The sequence below is a fragment of the Episyrphus balteatus genome, chromosome 3, assembly GCF_945859705.1.
Source record: "Episyrphus balteatus chromosome 3, idEpiBalt1.1, whole genome shotgun sequence".
Lineage (NCBI taxonomy): Eukaryota > Metazoa > Arthropoda > Insecta > Diptera > Syrphidae > Episyrphus > Episyrphus balteatus.
Window position 1 is genome coordinate 8,576,996 of NC_079136.1, and position 16,833 is coordinate 8,593,828.

General features: G+C 30.1%; 1 protein-coding gene across 1 annotated transcript; it reads right to left on the minus strand.

Annotated features, from left to right (window-relative positions):
* Positions 1-487: 487 nt before the first annotated feature.
* On the minus strand, positions 488-6,752 carry LOC129915904 (exocyst complex component 5). Its single transcript, XM_055995605.1, has 7 exons — positions 6,608-6,752; positions 5,872-6,552; positions 2,104-2,321; positions 1,446-2,039; positions 1,194-1,383; positions 815-1,132; positions 488-742 (listed from the first exon to the last, which is right to left on the minus strand). The coding sequence occupies exons 1-7, from the start codon at positions 6,638-6,640 to the stop codon at positions 641-643; spliced, it is 2,136 nt and encodes a 711-aa protein (XP_055851580.1). The 5' UTR covers positions 6,641-6,752; the 3' UTR covers positions 488-640.
* Between the last annotated feature and the right edge of the window lie 10,081 nt (positions 6,753-16,833).

Genomic DNA, 16,833 nt, shown 5'->3' on the forward strand with positions numbered 1-16,833 from the left:
ATTACACAGAACTCAAAATTTAAATTAAAAAATATGGTCTAAATTAAAAAAAAGCGTGACTAAAAGAATTAAATAAAAAAATTTCTCAGCCAAAAGAATTTGCTTAAAAAAATGTTACACATACGCCATAGTGAACATTAAAATTTAAACTCTAAAATTTAATGTAGATTGTATGTCTAAAATATTCCGAAACTAAAGCAGATGAAAAATGATAAATTAGGTTTTTCTTATATGTTTTCTAGCGCTTTCTTGATTTTTTTTTATAAAAGAGATATTACAACATTATTTTACATCACACCAACTATTTTGGTCTCAGTTGTTGAAAGAAGTCATTCCGTTCCGCATGAATTTCACAGAAATTTAACTTGAATTTTTTTTTTTTTTGTGTGTGATTATGGTATTAACACTACGATTTTGTTACACAGATGCACAGAAAAAAGGTGAGATAATTGACATGTTTTTTTTTTGTATTAAAACAGTTTGCATATAGCAATTGCACTCTATTTTATTTATTATTCATGCGAACTAAATAAAATTAATATTTTTAACAATTAAAACTTAATTTAAATACTTTTCTACAACTACTTTCTTTTATTAAAAAATATATATATAACAGATAAAAAAGATATATTTTATCTGTTTACTCCATTATTTCCTTTAAGTAGGTGGTGTTTGTTTTGAGGTATTTAATATCGCCTCTCAGTTGAATAAATTGTCTCACCACCGACTTATCCAAGTAATTCTTTAAGAAAAAATATACATACATTTTTTTTTTCAACGTTTTAACTAATTACAAAAATTCAAATAAACTCACCAAAGTATCACCTGTGCAAACTTCCAGTAAATTTTCTGGCTTGACCAGCAATAAATTACACAAGGCATGTAGAATATCAAATAATTGAGTCACCAATGGACTATCCAATTCTCTTATACATTTTCTATACTCGTTGACATCACAAATAGCAACCATTGCTCCAGCAGCACTGAACTGGAGTGTCAACAAATGGTCATAGATGACTTTGTGCAAACGTACTCCAAACTCTGTGAGGACATTCTGTAAGTTCTCTCCATCGACACATCTTTTCAATTGCGCTATTGTGGGTTGAAGATTTTGAACAACACTTACACAAGCCTTGAAAAATGAAAAAGTTACATAAAATATCAAAAAAAGATTAGATTAGATTGACTCTTACAGAAGAGGCTAATGTATCGACATCTTCATCTGGCTTAAAGTCAGTTTTCTTTTGTTCAGCTTGCAAATAGATTTTCACCCAATTCATAACAGCGTTCATTGACCGATCTAAGCCAGTGTCGAGCCTTTGCTCTATCTGTTCCATCATTACTCGCTTCTTGAATATATAATCAGAGTATTTGGGAGTATTTCTGAAACCAAAACAATTTCTTTTAATTAACGGTTAATAAATAAATTCACATTCCTAACTTACATTATACATGGAACAACACATTCAGCATAAAGTTTTTCCAAAAGATGAACAATAATGTTGCTCTTCTGAACAACATCGAAGAAATAAATTTGTGGGAAAACTTTCGTCTCACCCAATGGAATGGCTTGTAGTCCCAATTCTAATGCATAGTTGACATGCTCGTGCATCATGAAACGCAAAAGAATATCGGTAAGTTTCAGAATATTTGCTGGAAGGTCTGTTTCTTTAGAAAGTAGACGACATCGTTTGAGTGATGCCTTGGCTTCCTGCAACAAGTTAATAGCCAATTCTTCGGATAGGAATGTCTCTCCTCCATAATCTTCAATCTGAGCGATATTGATATTAGCTCTAGTTCCAATTAATGCCTGCATATCTCGGCGAAGATCTTGAAATCGTTCAGATTGTTTCTTTTGATGTTTTTTACCTGCGTAATATCGTTCAAGTTCAACTGTACATTTATTTTTAAGGAAACTTGTTTCGATTTCGATGTAGTTAACCAGATGTTTTGTAAATATGTGTGAAGTTAATTTGTTTAAAAGATCATCGTCGGCTTCGGTCATAAACTCCTGAAGTTCTGAAGAAAGTTTAATTGTTCTAAAAAAAAAATTGAGAATCACATATTAAACGAAAATTGAAACTAGTAGAGTTTTATTTTTACCTAGAATAAAGCTCATATAGTGTTCGCAGATGTTTCTCTTCGTTTTTCTTATCTTCCAATTTTGTATGCGCATATTGATACAGCTTCAGTTGGTATATATTGAGAATGAATTTGGACATTACTTGATTAGGATTGGCAAATACTTTCTTTATAATCTCGTAGTGATGTTTGCAGAGTGGAAGAATTCCAATATAGATATCTTTGCCGCCATAGGGAGTCTAAAATGAAAATTTTAATAAAAGGCGTATTCACGATTCGGTGCAACAAAAAGGTGCTAAATTTTACTTTTCTACTACTACAACTACAACAGACAAATCATCATTTGCATCATTTTATTTTTTTTGTAATAGTATTAGGGTATAATAGCAAAAGTTCAAAAGTGTTAAAAAAAAATATTAGTCTGTAAATTTGGTTGTTTTAGTGTAAGAAATGTTACACTTTTGCAACGATACAAGACCATTGCATTTACATCGAATCGTGAATACCCTCATGTAATTTTATTCAATTTATTTCATTTAATAATGCCTCAAGTTCATTGATTGCTTAAAAAGGTTACTTTTTTTTAAGCATTCAATGGGTTTGGGAAGTATTGAACGAAATTATTTTAAAATTTTATGTATACAGTTTTGTCCGTTTATGATGGGGACAACCATTTACCAATGCCCGAGTTCGAAAATAAGAAAATCGAGCCACCCTACCAGACACACATACAATGCTGAAATTAAATTTACGATAAAGCCTAATTGAAGGAAAATCGGATAAGAAACTGGCCTACAATTCTTAGAAGAGCAGAAAAACCGTAAACAACCCAGGGTGGCATGGTCTCCAAAAGGTATAGAACATTTGAGGATATTAATGCTAATTTAAATTACGAAAGGTAAAATTAAGCAGGATAAAAAGTCTAAGGGCCATTTTTTTCACTCGGAGTTGAACTTAACTTGAAGATTTTTATCCTCAACTTCTGAATTTTGTTTTACTCACTCCAAGTTGACGGTTTTAACTTTCGATTTTAAACTTGAAAGTTAATCAACTTCCAGTTTTCTCAACCAGAAGTTTGCCGACCAAACTTGAGAGTTTGCTTCACATTTTTTTTTTTTCAATTTTTCTGTCAAAATTTTGTTGGCAGTTATTGTGTTAACGAATTAATTTTTCACAGCAAACAAAAATCGAAAAAGCAAACAAAAAAATATGTAAAATTTTTTTTAAAATTTCTTACGCCGCATATTCGTTACTCGTATTTTTTGAGAAAAACAAAAAACCCAATTATATTAAATTATATTACTTACAGCATTATGTATTATAACTTTTTGTTTGTATGTTAAACTTAATCAAAATCGTTAGAGCCGCACATACCGACGGACGTCATGACGAAACCCACTTTTTTGGACTTCTCTATTATCGTTTTTTTTTTACACGAACCCAATACTTGCCCTATAGAGCAAGTAAAAATTTGTTTGGTTATGTAGCAATTATGGTTAGTTTAGTTTCCTCCCCAGACAGATAAAATTGCGAGATCCACTGTGATTCATTGGTCCAGTTCGATTTTTGTCACGAATCCTAAACTTGTCCTATAGGTACGGTGACCATATTTCTGGAAGCCAAACCCGGGACAGATACAAAATTCATTGGATCGTTTTAAAAATATTGATTTTTCAAAACAAAATTTTTAAATGATTTTTCATAATTTTTCCTTATTTTGATATCAAGAACGATTTTTTGAAGCGTTTTTGTTGAAATCATTTAATCGTTTACGAAATCAGAAACCAAGAAAATGGTTTTATAATAATGTCTGCTAATAACTTCTAAAAAAATATTTTTTTAATCAATATCGGGAGGTCTGCTTTTTAACATTTTAATTTTATTTTAAATGATTTTGAAATTGTATGATCTTTAACACAATTTTTAACATGTCCGTGAAAGCCTTGAAACTTATCTGGGTTATTTACTCTTCCATATGTTGTTTTTATTCGAATACATTTTTCCTGGTGTAGCAACCAGAACAGAAGCTGGAACTAAATAATTGACGAACATTTAAAAAAAACTATAGCCTAGTCTAGAGGCGAAACGAAAATTTTCATACAAAACCAGCACAACGAAAAATTTTAATTTCCAACCACTGGTTTCCTTGTTTTCCGTACAAAGTATTTAAAATATTGAATACAAAAATCAGAGAATGTGCAAATACGGGACAATCACGGGACAAATTACAAAATACGGGACTTAAATAAAAACCCGGGACAAGCTGTAGAAATACGGGACAGTCCCGGGTAAACCGGGACGGATGGTCACCGTACTATAGGCTATAGTAGCTTTATAAGAAAACTTGAAATGATAACTTTAAAATAAGCTCAGCTACAAGTTTGTAGAACATTTTGTGTCTCTAAAACCTACATGTCGTTTTTGATTGGTTTCACTCAAGGATTCACTCATTCTGAAATCCAATTAAACTATTAACTTTTTTTTCGTAAAATTTGACTAATATCGAATTCCTTTCAAAAAAAGAATCGATTTCAATTCAATTTTTTGCTCAGTAAAATATGCTTGGCACATTGTTTACGAAACGACACATAAAATGCATTGAGATGGATTTCAATTCGATTTTTGTTTTTTAAAGAAATTCGACATTAATACTTAGTCCTTAATGTTTCTGAACTTGCCCAGCACCTCTGAAAAAAAAAAAAAAAAATGTCTAGGTAAGGAGGCTTTAATTCGCCATACAGGACAGTGAAAAGAATATTTATATCTCGTCAGTTTTTTCGTATGTTTACATACTCGCAGTGGCTGCTATTTATCCGTGAAACAGTACTGTAACTCTAGCCATTAAACACTTGGTGGTAGCACCTTCAAGATTTTGTTGTTGTTCATAGATTATAATAGAATTGACGGAATAAATACGAAAAAACTGACACTTAATGTACAATAATCAGGGCCCGCGCCTAACATCTTTCTAATCACTTTCCTACTTTCGTATATGCAAACGAATTGTTGCTATGCCTAAGAGTATGGAGAAAAACATGAAAGAGCCGAATAACAATAATCATACTTGAAGGAACTAGTAAAAATGCTAAGTCTATTCATTTGCATGTTGATAAACTAAGAAAACCTGCAATTGGGTGAAGCTAATCATGTGGGTGAGGTAGCGCAGTGCGTAATGTACTGGCTTTTGAACTCGCTTGGTCTAGGTTCAATACTCAAGTGTGACGGAAAAATGTTTTTCAAATCAAATGAAAAAATTACTAGACTAAGGGCCAATTTATTGAGCTTCCATTAAATTTTGAAATTTATCGTTTTAGTTAAAAACGATTTCAAACTATTGACGCCTTTGAGTAAACATCATTAAAAATTCATTTTAATTAATGATGAGAAACTTCAAAAAAATCCTTAAAAAAGACTGAATTAAACGAATTTTATGTTTAAATTTAAAATTCCCATTTTTAATGGAGATTTAAGTTTAATGCAGAGTCAATAAATTGGGCCTAAGCACCACATACAAAAAAAGGAATAAAAAGGAGTCTGATGATCCGATTGGCATCCGTGAAACAGTACTGTAACTCTAGCCATTAAACACTTGGTGGTAGCACCTTCAAGATGTTGTTGTTGTTCAAAGATTATAATATTTATTTCTGATATGCAATTTTTAGACTGAAAAATTCAATTAAAAAGAAAGTGGAAGTTAACTACAATCTTAATTCAGAACCTTCAATACAACCTTAATCACTAGTGGCTTAAAATATTTATTAGTTAAAACAATAACTTCTTCGCACTTACCATTTGACTTTGTTCAATATACGCATCAATACACTGAGCATATCCTTTAAATTGTGACAAAATATTTGCAATCGTCTTCATCTTTTCAATATCTTCACTCTTTTGTGCAGTAGCGAATTCTTCAATCAACTTCCTTTCAATTTCATCATATTTCTTTTCGATTTTTTTCTTTGCCTCCCCAAATTTCTCTTCTGGCAAATCCTGAGCAATTGTATAAAGTTTTTGTATAATATCAGCAGCTTCATGCAATTTACTTTGATCAGTGAATGTTTCACTAACTAATGGACCAGACACAAGAAACTCAGACATGTGATTAAGGAGTTTGTGTGCTTCCAAAGTTCGACTTCTCGGAGTGTTTACATTCTCCAACTGTTCACCTAAATGAAGAATCTTACCAGCAACAGAGTTGATTTTTTCATCCAACTGTTGGAAACATTCAACGGCAAGTTCGTGACGTTCTTGCAATTTGAGCAAACTTTGAGCATAGGCTTGTTGCTCTTCGCGGAGTGTTTCCTCTAAAGCTTCACGTTTTTTTCTTTGTTTTTCTTGTAGGATTTTAAGATCTTTGATTGTTTGAACGAATGTATCGTGGAGAGCTTCAGGATTTAGCTCATCGCTGCCGGTTTCGTTGTTGGTGCGCCATGTAAGACGGTCAATAAAGGCTACCACATCAAAGGGGTCCTTAGAAATCAAATTGATTTGATGAATAGAACATAAATAATCTGTTAAAACATACCTGCTCGAGTTCTTCTAAATATTGGGACATCATTTTGGAGGTTTTTCAAAAAATATTTTCAATTTTGTGGGTGTGTAAAATATTTTTATTTTTCTGCTGAGAAATAATTTTTCTGTTTTCTGTTTTGTGTGACTTTTTGAACAAGTAGCTGTCAGCTGTGCAAATGTCATTTTTAAATTTACAGTAGAGGCGTACGATAATGTGCTAATTAGCAAGTACACTTCAAACCAAAAATGATCATAAATTTCAGTATTCTTCAAAGTGTTCGAATTGAAGAACTAAATGCGAATGTAAATATTTTTTGATTTAACACGTTGACTGCCAAGTGACCCACCGGTGGGTCACGCAAAAGTTTCCCAGGAGGCCAGGTGACCCACCGGTGGGTCACAGTCAGAACATTCTTTAAAAGAAAAGAAGATATGACCCACCGGTGGGTCACTTAGGAATAAGCACAAGCACTTAACATAAGGGGCCATGTGACCCTACGGTGATCACACTTTTAAAACACATCAAAAACACTTATTACTTAAATTTAAAGACACAGAGAGATACTTTTAAAACAAACGTTAAAGGTTGGCCCTCAGGGGATACTTTTTTTTTTGTTCGGTGGCAGTCAACGTGTTAATAGATGTGTTTTTTTTTGTTTATCTATATCGATTTTGTGCAAAAAAACGACATCGAGATATTTGAAATCAAAACAATTGTCGTGTTAAAAACAACAAGAACTTTATCAGCCTTATTTATTAGATTTCGCTAAACAGCTCTAAACGGCTGCATAGTTATACAATACATAAAGTTTTACGTAGCCTCTATGCGACGTTTCATAAATTTCTATTTATTAAAACATTTTCTTAGCCATTATAATTATGCTAGGTTTGTGTCCAAATAAGTACTAAAAAAGAAAATAAGTACTTTTTAAAACGACAAACAACTCCATCTGTCGATAAAATAATTCCATCTGATTCGAAAATAAACAAAAAAAAAAAAACAAAAATGTGAGTGAAAGTTCTCAATGTCATATAATATACCTACATACATATATACATAAATCAGGAAATTATATCAGGAAAAAATCTCCAAATTTCTTATTTTTTGTTTTAGTTGATTTCAAATTGTCAAAAAATACATTCTTCAATTAAAAAAAATATATATATACAAATCATTGCTATGTTTTATTTTTCTGAAAATTATGTGAAGTTCCAATGACATTTAAGCAAAATAAATTCTTATTCAGGCTCTAAACAACCTCAAAACGCGTTTAGCTTATACAACCTTTATTAAACGTTGCATATATATTATAAATCACAATTTTTTGTTTAAATACATTATAAAGAGTACATAATGCTATGTACTCTCTATGATGAGTTTATAAATAGGGCTGTATATGTATAGATTTTTGAAAAATCCAGATAATTATCTAGATTTTACTTTCTCTCCATAAAAACAGTAGTGCCAATGTGCTTTATTTGTTGTGTTATAGGTATTTTATACAGATAATATCTAAAAATATTAGGTGTGTTTTTTTGTTTATCTATATAGATTTTGTGTAAAAAAAACGACATCGAGATATTTGAAATCAAAACAATTGACGTGTTAAAAACAACAAGAACTTTATATGTATAGATTTTTGAAAAATCCAGATAATTATCTAGATTTTACTTTCTCTCCATAAAAACAGTAGTGCCAAGGTGCTTTATTTGTTGTGTTATAGGTATTTTATACAGATAATATCTAAAAATATTAACAAAAAAATATAATAAAATAATAATTTGACATGGTTGCATTGAAATGGTAATATTTCGAGATATACGCAATGCACTTTTCAGATAAAAGTCTTAAATGGATTCTGATAAGATTGTTGAACAAATATATAAGGGGTATTCACGATTCGATGCAAATCGTCGCCTCAATAAAATATTGTCGTATGTGCAAAATTGAGGTTTTGAGATTTGAATGCAGTTTTGCTAATTGATTTTTTCTCCTTCGTTCTGTGAAATCCGTGTTTCGATATCTGTACCGTTTCCGAGATAATCGCTATGCATTTTGTCGTATGTGTAGGCTTACAAACATTTTCAGTGGCTTTTTGTCGTAAGTGCACAGAAAACGTGCACATACGACAAAAATTATCACATACTACAATTTTTTCATACAAATCAGTGTTTTTCTTCGTTCGGTAAATTACTGTCGTATGTGCTGTTTTTGCAACACATACAACAATATTTTACTGGAATTTCAGTAAACGTTTGTCGTTTGTCCCATAAGGAAATACACTGACGAGTGTAATTTCAGTTGCAATCAAGATGTCGAGCAGGTCGGACTAGTCGACCTTCGACAAACCAATTGTTTAGGGCCAGTTGTACAAACGTGTTCAGCCTCGGGTCAGGAATTTAACTCGCCGATTTCGGCGGATTAGCAGTGGATCAACTTTGGTTCAAGGATGGGTTTAGCTATTTCAACCTATATGGACCTAGAACCAGTGCTAGATATCTATTTTACCACTGAATTCAGAAAATAAAAGTTGCTGATCCACGGATCAAATATTTGTACAACTGGCCCTTAGAAGTTAGATGTAGGTATGTTATTTAACCATTGATGTTTTTGTTAAAATTGAGTTTTGCTAGACTCGGGTTAGTTACCTATTTGTTTTTTCGCATTGAATTTGACATCTATTTGTCGTATGTCGTAAACAAGTGTCGAATAAAACTTTGCTTATTTTTGTCGTATGTGTCATCAATTTGTCGTATGTGTTTGGCTAACAAATAGTTTCTGTGAAAACGTTACATACGACATCGGTATATTGGAGAAAATTGACTATAATTTGCATCTGGATTGGAATATTGAAATAATTCTAACATAATTCAATAGACAAATATTTTCTGTATATGTCATGATATTTTTAAGAAAATTCACCGTACAGTTTTCGAGAAAAAAAAATCTGAACTTTAATTGCGTTTCCCCAAAAGTAGCCGAATGTAACATACGACATTATTTTATTGAGGCGACGAAATGGTCTTGTATCGTTGTAAAAGTGCAAAAGTGTAACATTTTCTTAAAATTAAAAAAACCAAATATACAGACTACAATTTTTTTTACACCTTTACACTTTTGCTATACCTACCCTAACCCTATTGGAAATATTAAATACAATGCACAGTGGGTCCCGCCATAGGTCAAAAATAAAAAAAGTAAATGTCAATTTTTTAAAATCCAATGATTAAACAACGTTCTACAATCTCCCATCGAACCAAAACCAAAAAAAATTTGACGGTTACCCTTTTTTTCATTTCTTAATAGCCATTCAAAGTCGGTATTATAAAAAAAGGTACAGTTTTTTAATCGCTGCAGTTATAAGGTGTGAACTTGCGATAGTGATAGCGGGTGTTAAAAATTGTGAACAGTATTAAATTGTTATGGATATTAAACGAGAAGGTTAAAACTTTCTAAAAACATAAATTATATTGTTAAATAACATTAAGGCTAATTGTAATGGGGCTCGTTAGCGAAGCAATTTTAACCATTTTTATTTAGCTCAATTTTCATTAAATTAGAGATTTAGTTGGTTTGCCTTCGAGTGCCCTCTACAATTTAAGTTCTCAAATGAAGAATACTGTCCTACGTTTTGAAATAGTAGCGCCGTTTTTTCCCCTTTTCGAGTAATACGAGTTTAAATGACGATACACGGAGAAAAAAAAATTACAACGTAAAACTAAAAAAATTCCTTTTTGGCACTATTATTTTTATAAAAGACTGAACTAGAGGGTAAGGGTAAAGTGCTCGACTGACAGGCAGGTCCATTTCCGGCATTAACCATTTTTTTTTATATTTTCAAAAAAAAAAATTTTTTACCTTTTTTTATTTTTCTTGAAAATAACCAAAATTTTAAAAAACTGACTTGATGCATTTTTTTGCAATAATAAATTATATAAAATGATAATACAGGTGTTTCATTAAAAAAAAATGGTCATTATATTTTTGACCGCACTTTGTATGGGAGGTGACCCACTGTGCAATGGTGCAAAATTTGTCTGTTGTAGTTTTAGTAATAAAAAAACAAAATTTAGCAATTTTACAAATTTTTGTTGCACCTGGGCCCCATTTCACCAACTTACAAATTTGTAATTACAAGTAATTTTCACAATATTTGTGAAAAAATCGATTAATTTTGTTTCACCAGTTTCTTGTAATCACAAAATTGTACTTGTAATCTACAATTTTAAATTTGTGAAAAAAATCCATTTTCTGTTTCACCAAAACTTGTATTTTACAAGTAACAAATTTGTGAGCTTTCAAGTTTCTTGTGGGTTTCTGTTTCACCAAAAAAAAAAAGTTACAAGTTTCTATTTATTTGTGAAAATTTTCTACAAGAGTCAAGACGTATGTCATTTTTGTTACAAGTTTGTAAAAACCGTATTTAGAGTGATTAAAGTGTTTAAAATGGCCTTACGCCGAAGGCCATTATTATTATTTTTAGAAAAGCTATGTTATTATTATTCAGGGTTGTAAAAATGCATTTGAAATTTAAAAAAAAATCATTTATTGCAAGTAAAAAAATTGCATTAAAAAAATTTTTATTGCAACTGAAAAATATTTGCATTAAAAAAAATATTTATTGCAAATAAATAAATTTGCTTTAAAAAAATGTTATTGCAACTGAAAAATATTTGCATTGAAATAATATTTTTATTGCAAATAAATATATTTTGCATTACAAAATAATTATATTACATATAAAACATTTTCTGCATTAAAAAAAAATTAATGCAAAATGTGTGTATTAAATATTTTTTTTAACATTCGTCGAATCCCTCACAGTTTCGACTTTTTGGTCTTAGATAAGGCTCAATAGTATAGGTAGTTGAAATAACTAATGTAGGTATGGTCAGATACCCAAAATTGTAAGAAATTCGACGAATATTAAGAAAAAATATTGAATGCACACAATTTGTTTTTAGTATATTTTAATTTGCAATAAAATTTTTATTTTCAATCCAAATATTTTTCAGCTGCAATTACATTTTTTAATGCAAATTTTCTTATTTGCAATAAATATTTTTTTTTAATGCAAATATTTTTCAGTTGCAATAAAAATTTTTTTAATGCAATTTTTTTTCATTATAAAATTTTTTTACTTGCAATAAATGATTTTTTTTTTAATTTCAAAAGCAATAAATATTTTTTTAAGGCAAATATTTTTCAGTTGCAATATTTTTTTTTTAAATTCAATTTATTTCAGTTGCAATCAATATTTTTTTAACGCATTTTTTTTTATTTGTAATAAATATTTGTTTTTTTTTTTTTATTTGTAATGGAAAACAAATGCTTTAAAAATTGGTATAGCATTTGTGTTTCAAATCGAATGAAAAGATCACAAAATATCTGTTGAAAAAATTTTCCTGATCGCTATAACCTACCTCTTAAGTATGTAAAAATTCGTTCTCTTTTGATCAAAGAAGCTTGTTTTTATTTCTCATATTTGTAGTTCTTCATTATTTAAATTATTTTATTAATTTTCCTCACTATTAACAATATTTTTATTTCACTTTTATAAATCCATGGATATGGATTATAAAATAATAAATATAAAAATAATCCAGCAATACAAAAATCTTAATATATATTTACAATTTTGTTTGTCATGCCAAAAAAATTTTCTTATTTGATCAAACTACTAAGATATGACAGTATTAGTAATTTGACAATTTTCCGTTTAAAATAGGTTTGCCAAATAAGAGCTCAAGTTTTAAAAATGGCAATCCTATTTTTTCATACTCGTTATTAACTTAGTTTTCATTTGAAACCAATTTTAACCTATGTCGTTATGAGTTAAGTAACTCAACGGTCACCGCTAAGACCACAACGAGCTTTACAAGTTTGTGAGATAAACTTGTTGTTTACAAGAAAAAAATATATTTGGTGAAACAATAATTCTACAAACTTGTGGTTTTCAAAAGTTAGTTGTAATTTTTTTTTCGATAATCACAAATTTGTAAATTACTTATTTGTACTTTGTGAAACAGAATTCCATTCTACAAATTTGTACTTGTGATCTACAAGTTACAAATTTGTGCTTGTAACTTGTAGTTGGTGAAATAGGGCCCTGGTCGTGAATACTCCTATATATAAAATTACGAAAGTTCTTTCGAAAAATTAGATATAAAAATAAAAAAGTTTCCACGTTTGATTTTTAGAAAATCGAAAAAAAAAAATTAATTATGACTACCTTCAAACGCTTATTAACACAAGAACAACGCAACTAATGTTAATGGCCATGGTCTTAAAATGTAGCTAAGAATATACAAATGATTTTTGGTTTTTTGTTACAAAAAATGTTTTGCAATCCAACATGGATGCAATAACCATGCGAATGGTTTTGATTTTTTGTGAAAAAAATTTTGGATCCATCATGGGTGTAATGGCCATACCACTACGGAGCTTTAAAAAAAAAAAATGAGCACGGCACATTTTTGACAGACAGCTGCCAAAGTGTATGTACAGTGGTGCCAGTGGATTTCAAAAATCCCGATTTCGTTTTTTTGCACAAAATCTATATAGATAAACAAAAAACACACCTTTTGTTTACAACTTTGTAATATCCACTCAAATCAAATTAATTAGGGATATTCATGAAATGGTGGTAAACCTGTTAAACCTGGTAAATGTGACAAAACTTTATATGGAGTAGACCTATTTGTTTACCATATTTACCATTTTACTAGGTTTACCAAGAGTTAACACCGTTGCATGAATACCCCTAGGTAGGTAGGTAGAGATGGCGGTCAAAGCAAACCGAGATTGATGACCCAATTAGCGCAGAATGCGTCGTTTTGATACCAAAACTCATGAAACCTGTGAGTGATAAATGGATTTATTTGAAATAAATTTTAAATTGGGTTTAAAAAAGGGAAAAACAAGTGTTTTAGCAGTTCTAAATCCACTTTATTGTATTGAGGAACGAGATCACGTCTTTGATTTTTGATTCTGAGATGTTATCTATGACATTAAAGACACCGTTTCACGAATACCCCAAGGGTCTTTATTTAATTTAAAGTATGGAAATTAACTTTTTGAAAAAGCAATTTTAAAGGAATCAACAAGTAGCACCGTCTAGTTGCTCACTATTGTTAAACAGTTTTGCTATTGTATGAACCTACTAAATGAATTTCGGTGAGAAGTATAAAGCCAGAACTATAATTGTCGGATCTTCGGATAAAAACGGAGGGGAACAGCGCTCGCAACCGCACTCGACGGATGAGAACTTGTCGAAAATACAAAGAAAACAAAAACAATTGACAGTAGCTTCCGACTCCATCCGCCAATTATGGTTCTGTCTTAACTTAGGGTTTCCAGAACATCTCTTTTAAAGAGAACATGTTCTCTTTTTCAACTCTGATCTTTTTTACACTCTCTTTTTTCATAGTATTCTTTTTTTGTTCTCTATTTTTCAAATGTCCTCTTTTTAGTATCTTTTTTTATTTTCGTCCATAGTTTTTCAAGATTGTTACGATTATCTGTCTCGTTGTTTCAACTCTCAAACTCTGCCCACTCACAGTTAAGGTAAAGTGTTCATCGCATTTAAATTCAAAAGAGATGTTCTGTTTTTCGTTTTCGATCTACATATTTTATAATTTCTTTTTCTACACGGATCTCAGTTTAATTGCCTTTCAGCTCGATCTTTTTATCTAAGTACTTCTTAAAAATTTAAATAAATTGTGGCTCGTCAAAAAGCTGACTTGTGCAGTCATTCCAAAGTTTACTTCTCTAGAGAAGTTAAACATCCATTCAAAAGATTTACAATAACTGAGAATATGGACGCGTTCTTCTTTGAAAAGATTTGATCATTTTTAACGTAATTCCTGTGTCCCAGATCCACTACTTTTAAGTAACTATTTAGGAAAAATAAATTTGTTCTGCTTATGCGTTTTCTTATCAATTACTCTCTTTTTTGTTCTTTGTTTTTTTTTTCTTTTAAGTCCTCTTTTTTTAAAGGTTCTAGAGTAAAATGTTCTCTTTTTATTAAGGTCCCAAATGGACACCCTAGCTTAACTTCAATCGCGTGTAGGTGCATTTGTATACACACTCTTTTTTTCCCAATTTTAGTGCCAGACTTTGGACTCAACACTAGGGACATTCCAACGTACCTGAAATTTGTTCATTGTTTTTGTTGGTTGGAATAGATTTTAAGTACCGTAACAGTTTTTTTTTCAATTTAGACATAAGTTGTGAAAAATCTTGACTTTAGTAACGACTATCCCGACAGACAATTTTGGTTCTATAAAGCTTTACAGATGCAATTGTTGCTTCTGTAAAGCATTTTAGAAGCAAAATTGCTAGTAGGGATGAGTTCAGCTATAAGGCCACTTAAAAGTTTGTTGAAATCCGTTCAGCCGTTTACGAAAACTTCAGAACTCTACATATGACAGGTACCGTTAATAACAGTTTTATTTCTATTTAATGAGTAGGACCTTATACACGTATTTTTTAAAATCAAAATTGTAAGAGCTATTTTTGAGAAAAACAAGCTTTTTCATAATATTTTTAAATCCACCGAAAAAAGAAGTATTCTCCTTTCATATAAAAGAATATATAATTCCTCAATGGTATTTCAATTGTTTTTAGAAGTTAAAACTGCGGGTTTAAATTTGAACCCTTATATGTAAAAATTCATTGGATTTCTGCAGGAGTTGCATGGAGAAGACGAAATCATTCTTATTTATCATTAGAAGAAGTAGTAAATTATACATGGCTGTACATTCGATGATCTTAGTCCATTCTTTAGTCTTCACCGCTTTATCAGAAGGTCCAACAAGTTCAATTGATTAGAAAATTACTTGCGATTTAAAGGTATCATTGCGAACGTTTTATTGGTCTGAGGGCCAATTTCATAAAGCCCTTTTAAATATTTATCAGGCTCTTACATCCTAAAATGACGTTTGTTCCCGACAAACAATTTTGGTTCTATAAAGCTTTACAAATGCAATTGTTGCTTCTGTAAAGCATTATAGAAGCAAAATTGTTAGTAGGGTTCCATACAAAAAACGTAATTTAAAATTTTCAAAAGCCTGTTAAATGTTCTTGAAATTGACCATGGGTGTGTCAGTTGTTTTTCTAACCTCAAAATTTAAAGATGTAATTAATAAATAGTAAATTTTCAAGAATTTGCTGAATTCGTATCTTATCCCCATCTATAACCTCAACTTACTGTACAAACTCTAATGTTCATTTTCCGAGAAATAATAACATCATGAATTTGCAATTTAAAATTACTTCTAAAAAAAAAAAAAAAACAAAATGAGCATTTTTGTAAACTGACCATAAAAGGGTTCAAATTCCAAATGAATAATAATAAAAAAAAAATTCACTAGATTGAATGAAAGTCCAAATTTTGAGATTGTAATCAATTAACTCAGTTGTTTTTATGTTCGAATGCATAATATTATTTCAAGTGAAAAAAAACAACACTTCAATTATTTAATTATTTCTCTTTTCTATGCAATCTACATCATCAAAACTGTATAAACCTTGGATTTTCTTGAAACTGTTCTTCTTTGGAAATCATTTTCGAAAATCAGTCCAGTCATTCAGGAGATAAAGGAAATTAGGTATAAGATAAAGGAAAATTTAGAAAAAATTCAATTCCTCCCATCAAATAAAAAAGGTAAATAGAACTGTTGAACTTCAAAAACAACATATGTATTTTCTGAAATGTTTAATGGAATTCTTAAAAAAACAACAGATAACTAAAGTTATTCATTAACTATCAAGTTTTTTCAACTTTATCCATTGGAACAATCAAATTAAAAAAAAAAGATAAAAATACTATCTAGAAACGCACGTCCATTTGAACCAATTTTTCTGCAACACACTTCAGCTCAATGAATGTTTACCTTAAACTTAATATTTTGAAATTTGTTTAAGTAGGTACATTCTTCAAATATTATTCAATTTATCTATTTATAGATAATTACAACGGTTAACTAAGAGGCTCTTCCAAATGCTGATAGATAACTCAAGTTATCATGAAGTTTTTAAGTCTTAGAATAGACATTAATGACGAACTAACAAATTGACCTAAATAAGTTTCTTAATTCATAAAATCTTTTAACTCATTCATTAAATACTAACTAATTATATTTCATGCGAAAAAAAATTTAATTAAAATTCACTAACGATATCAAATCACTTGTATTATGATTCTAAACAGCTCCTGAAATCTTTTTAAGGATAAG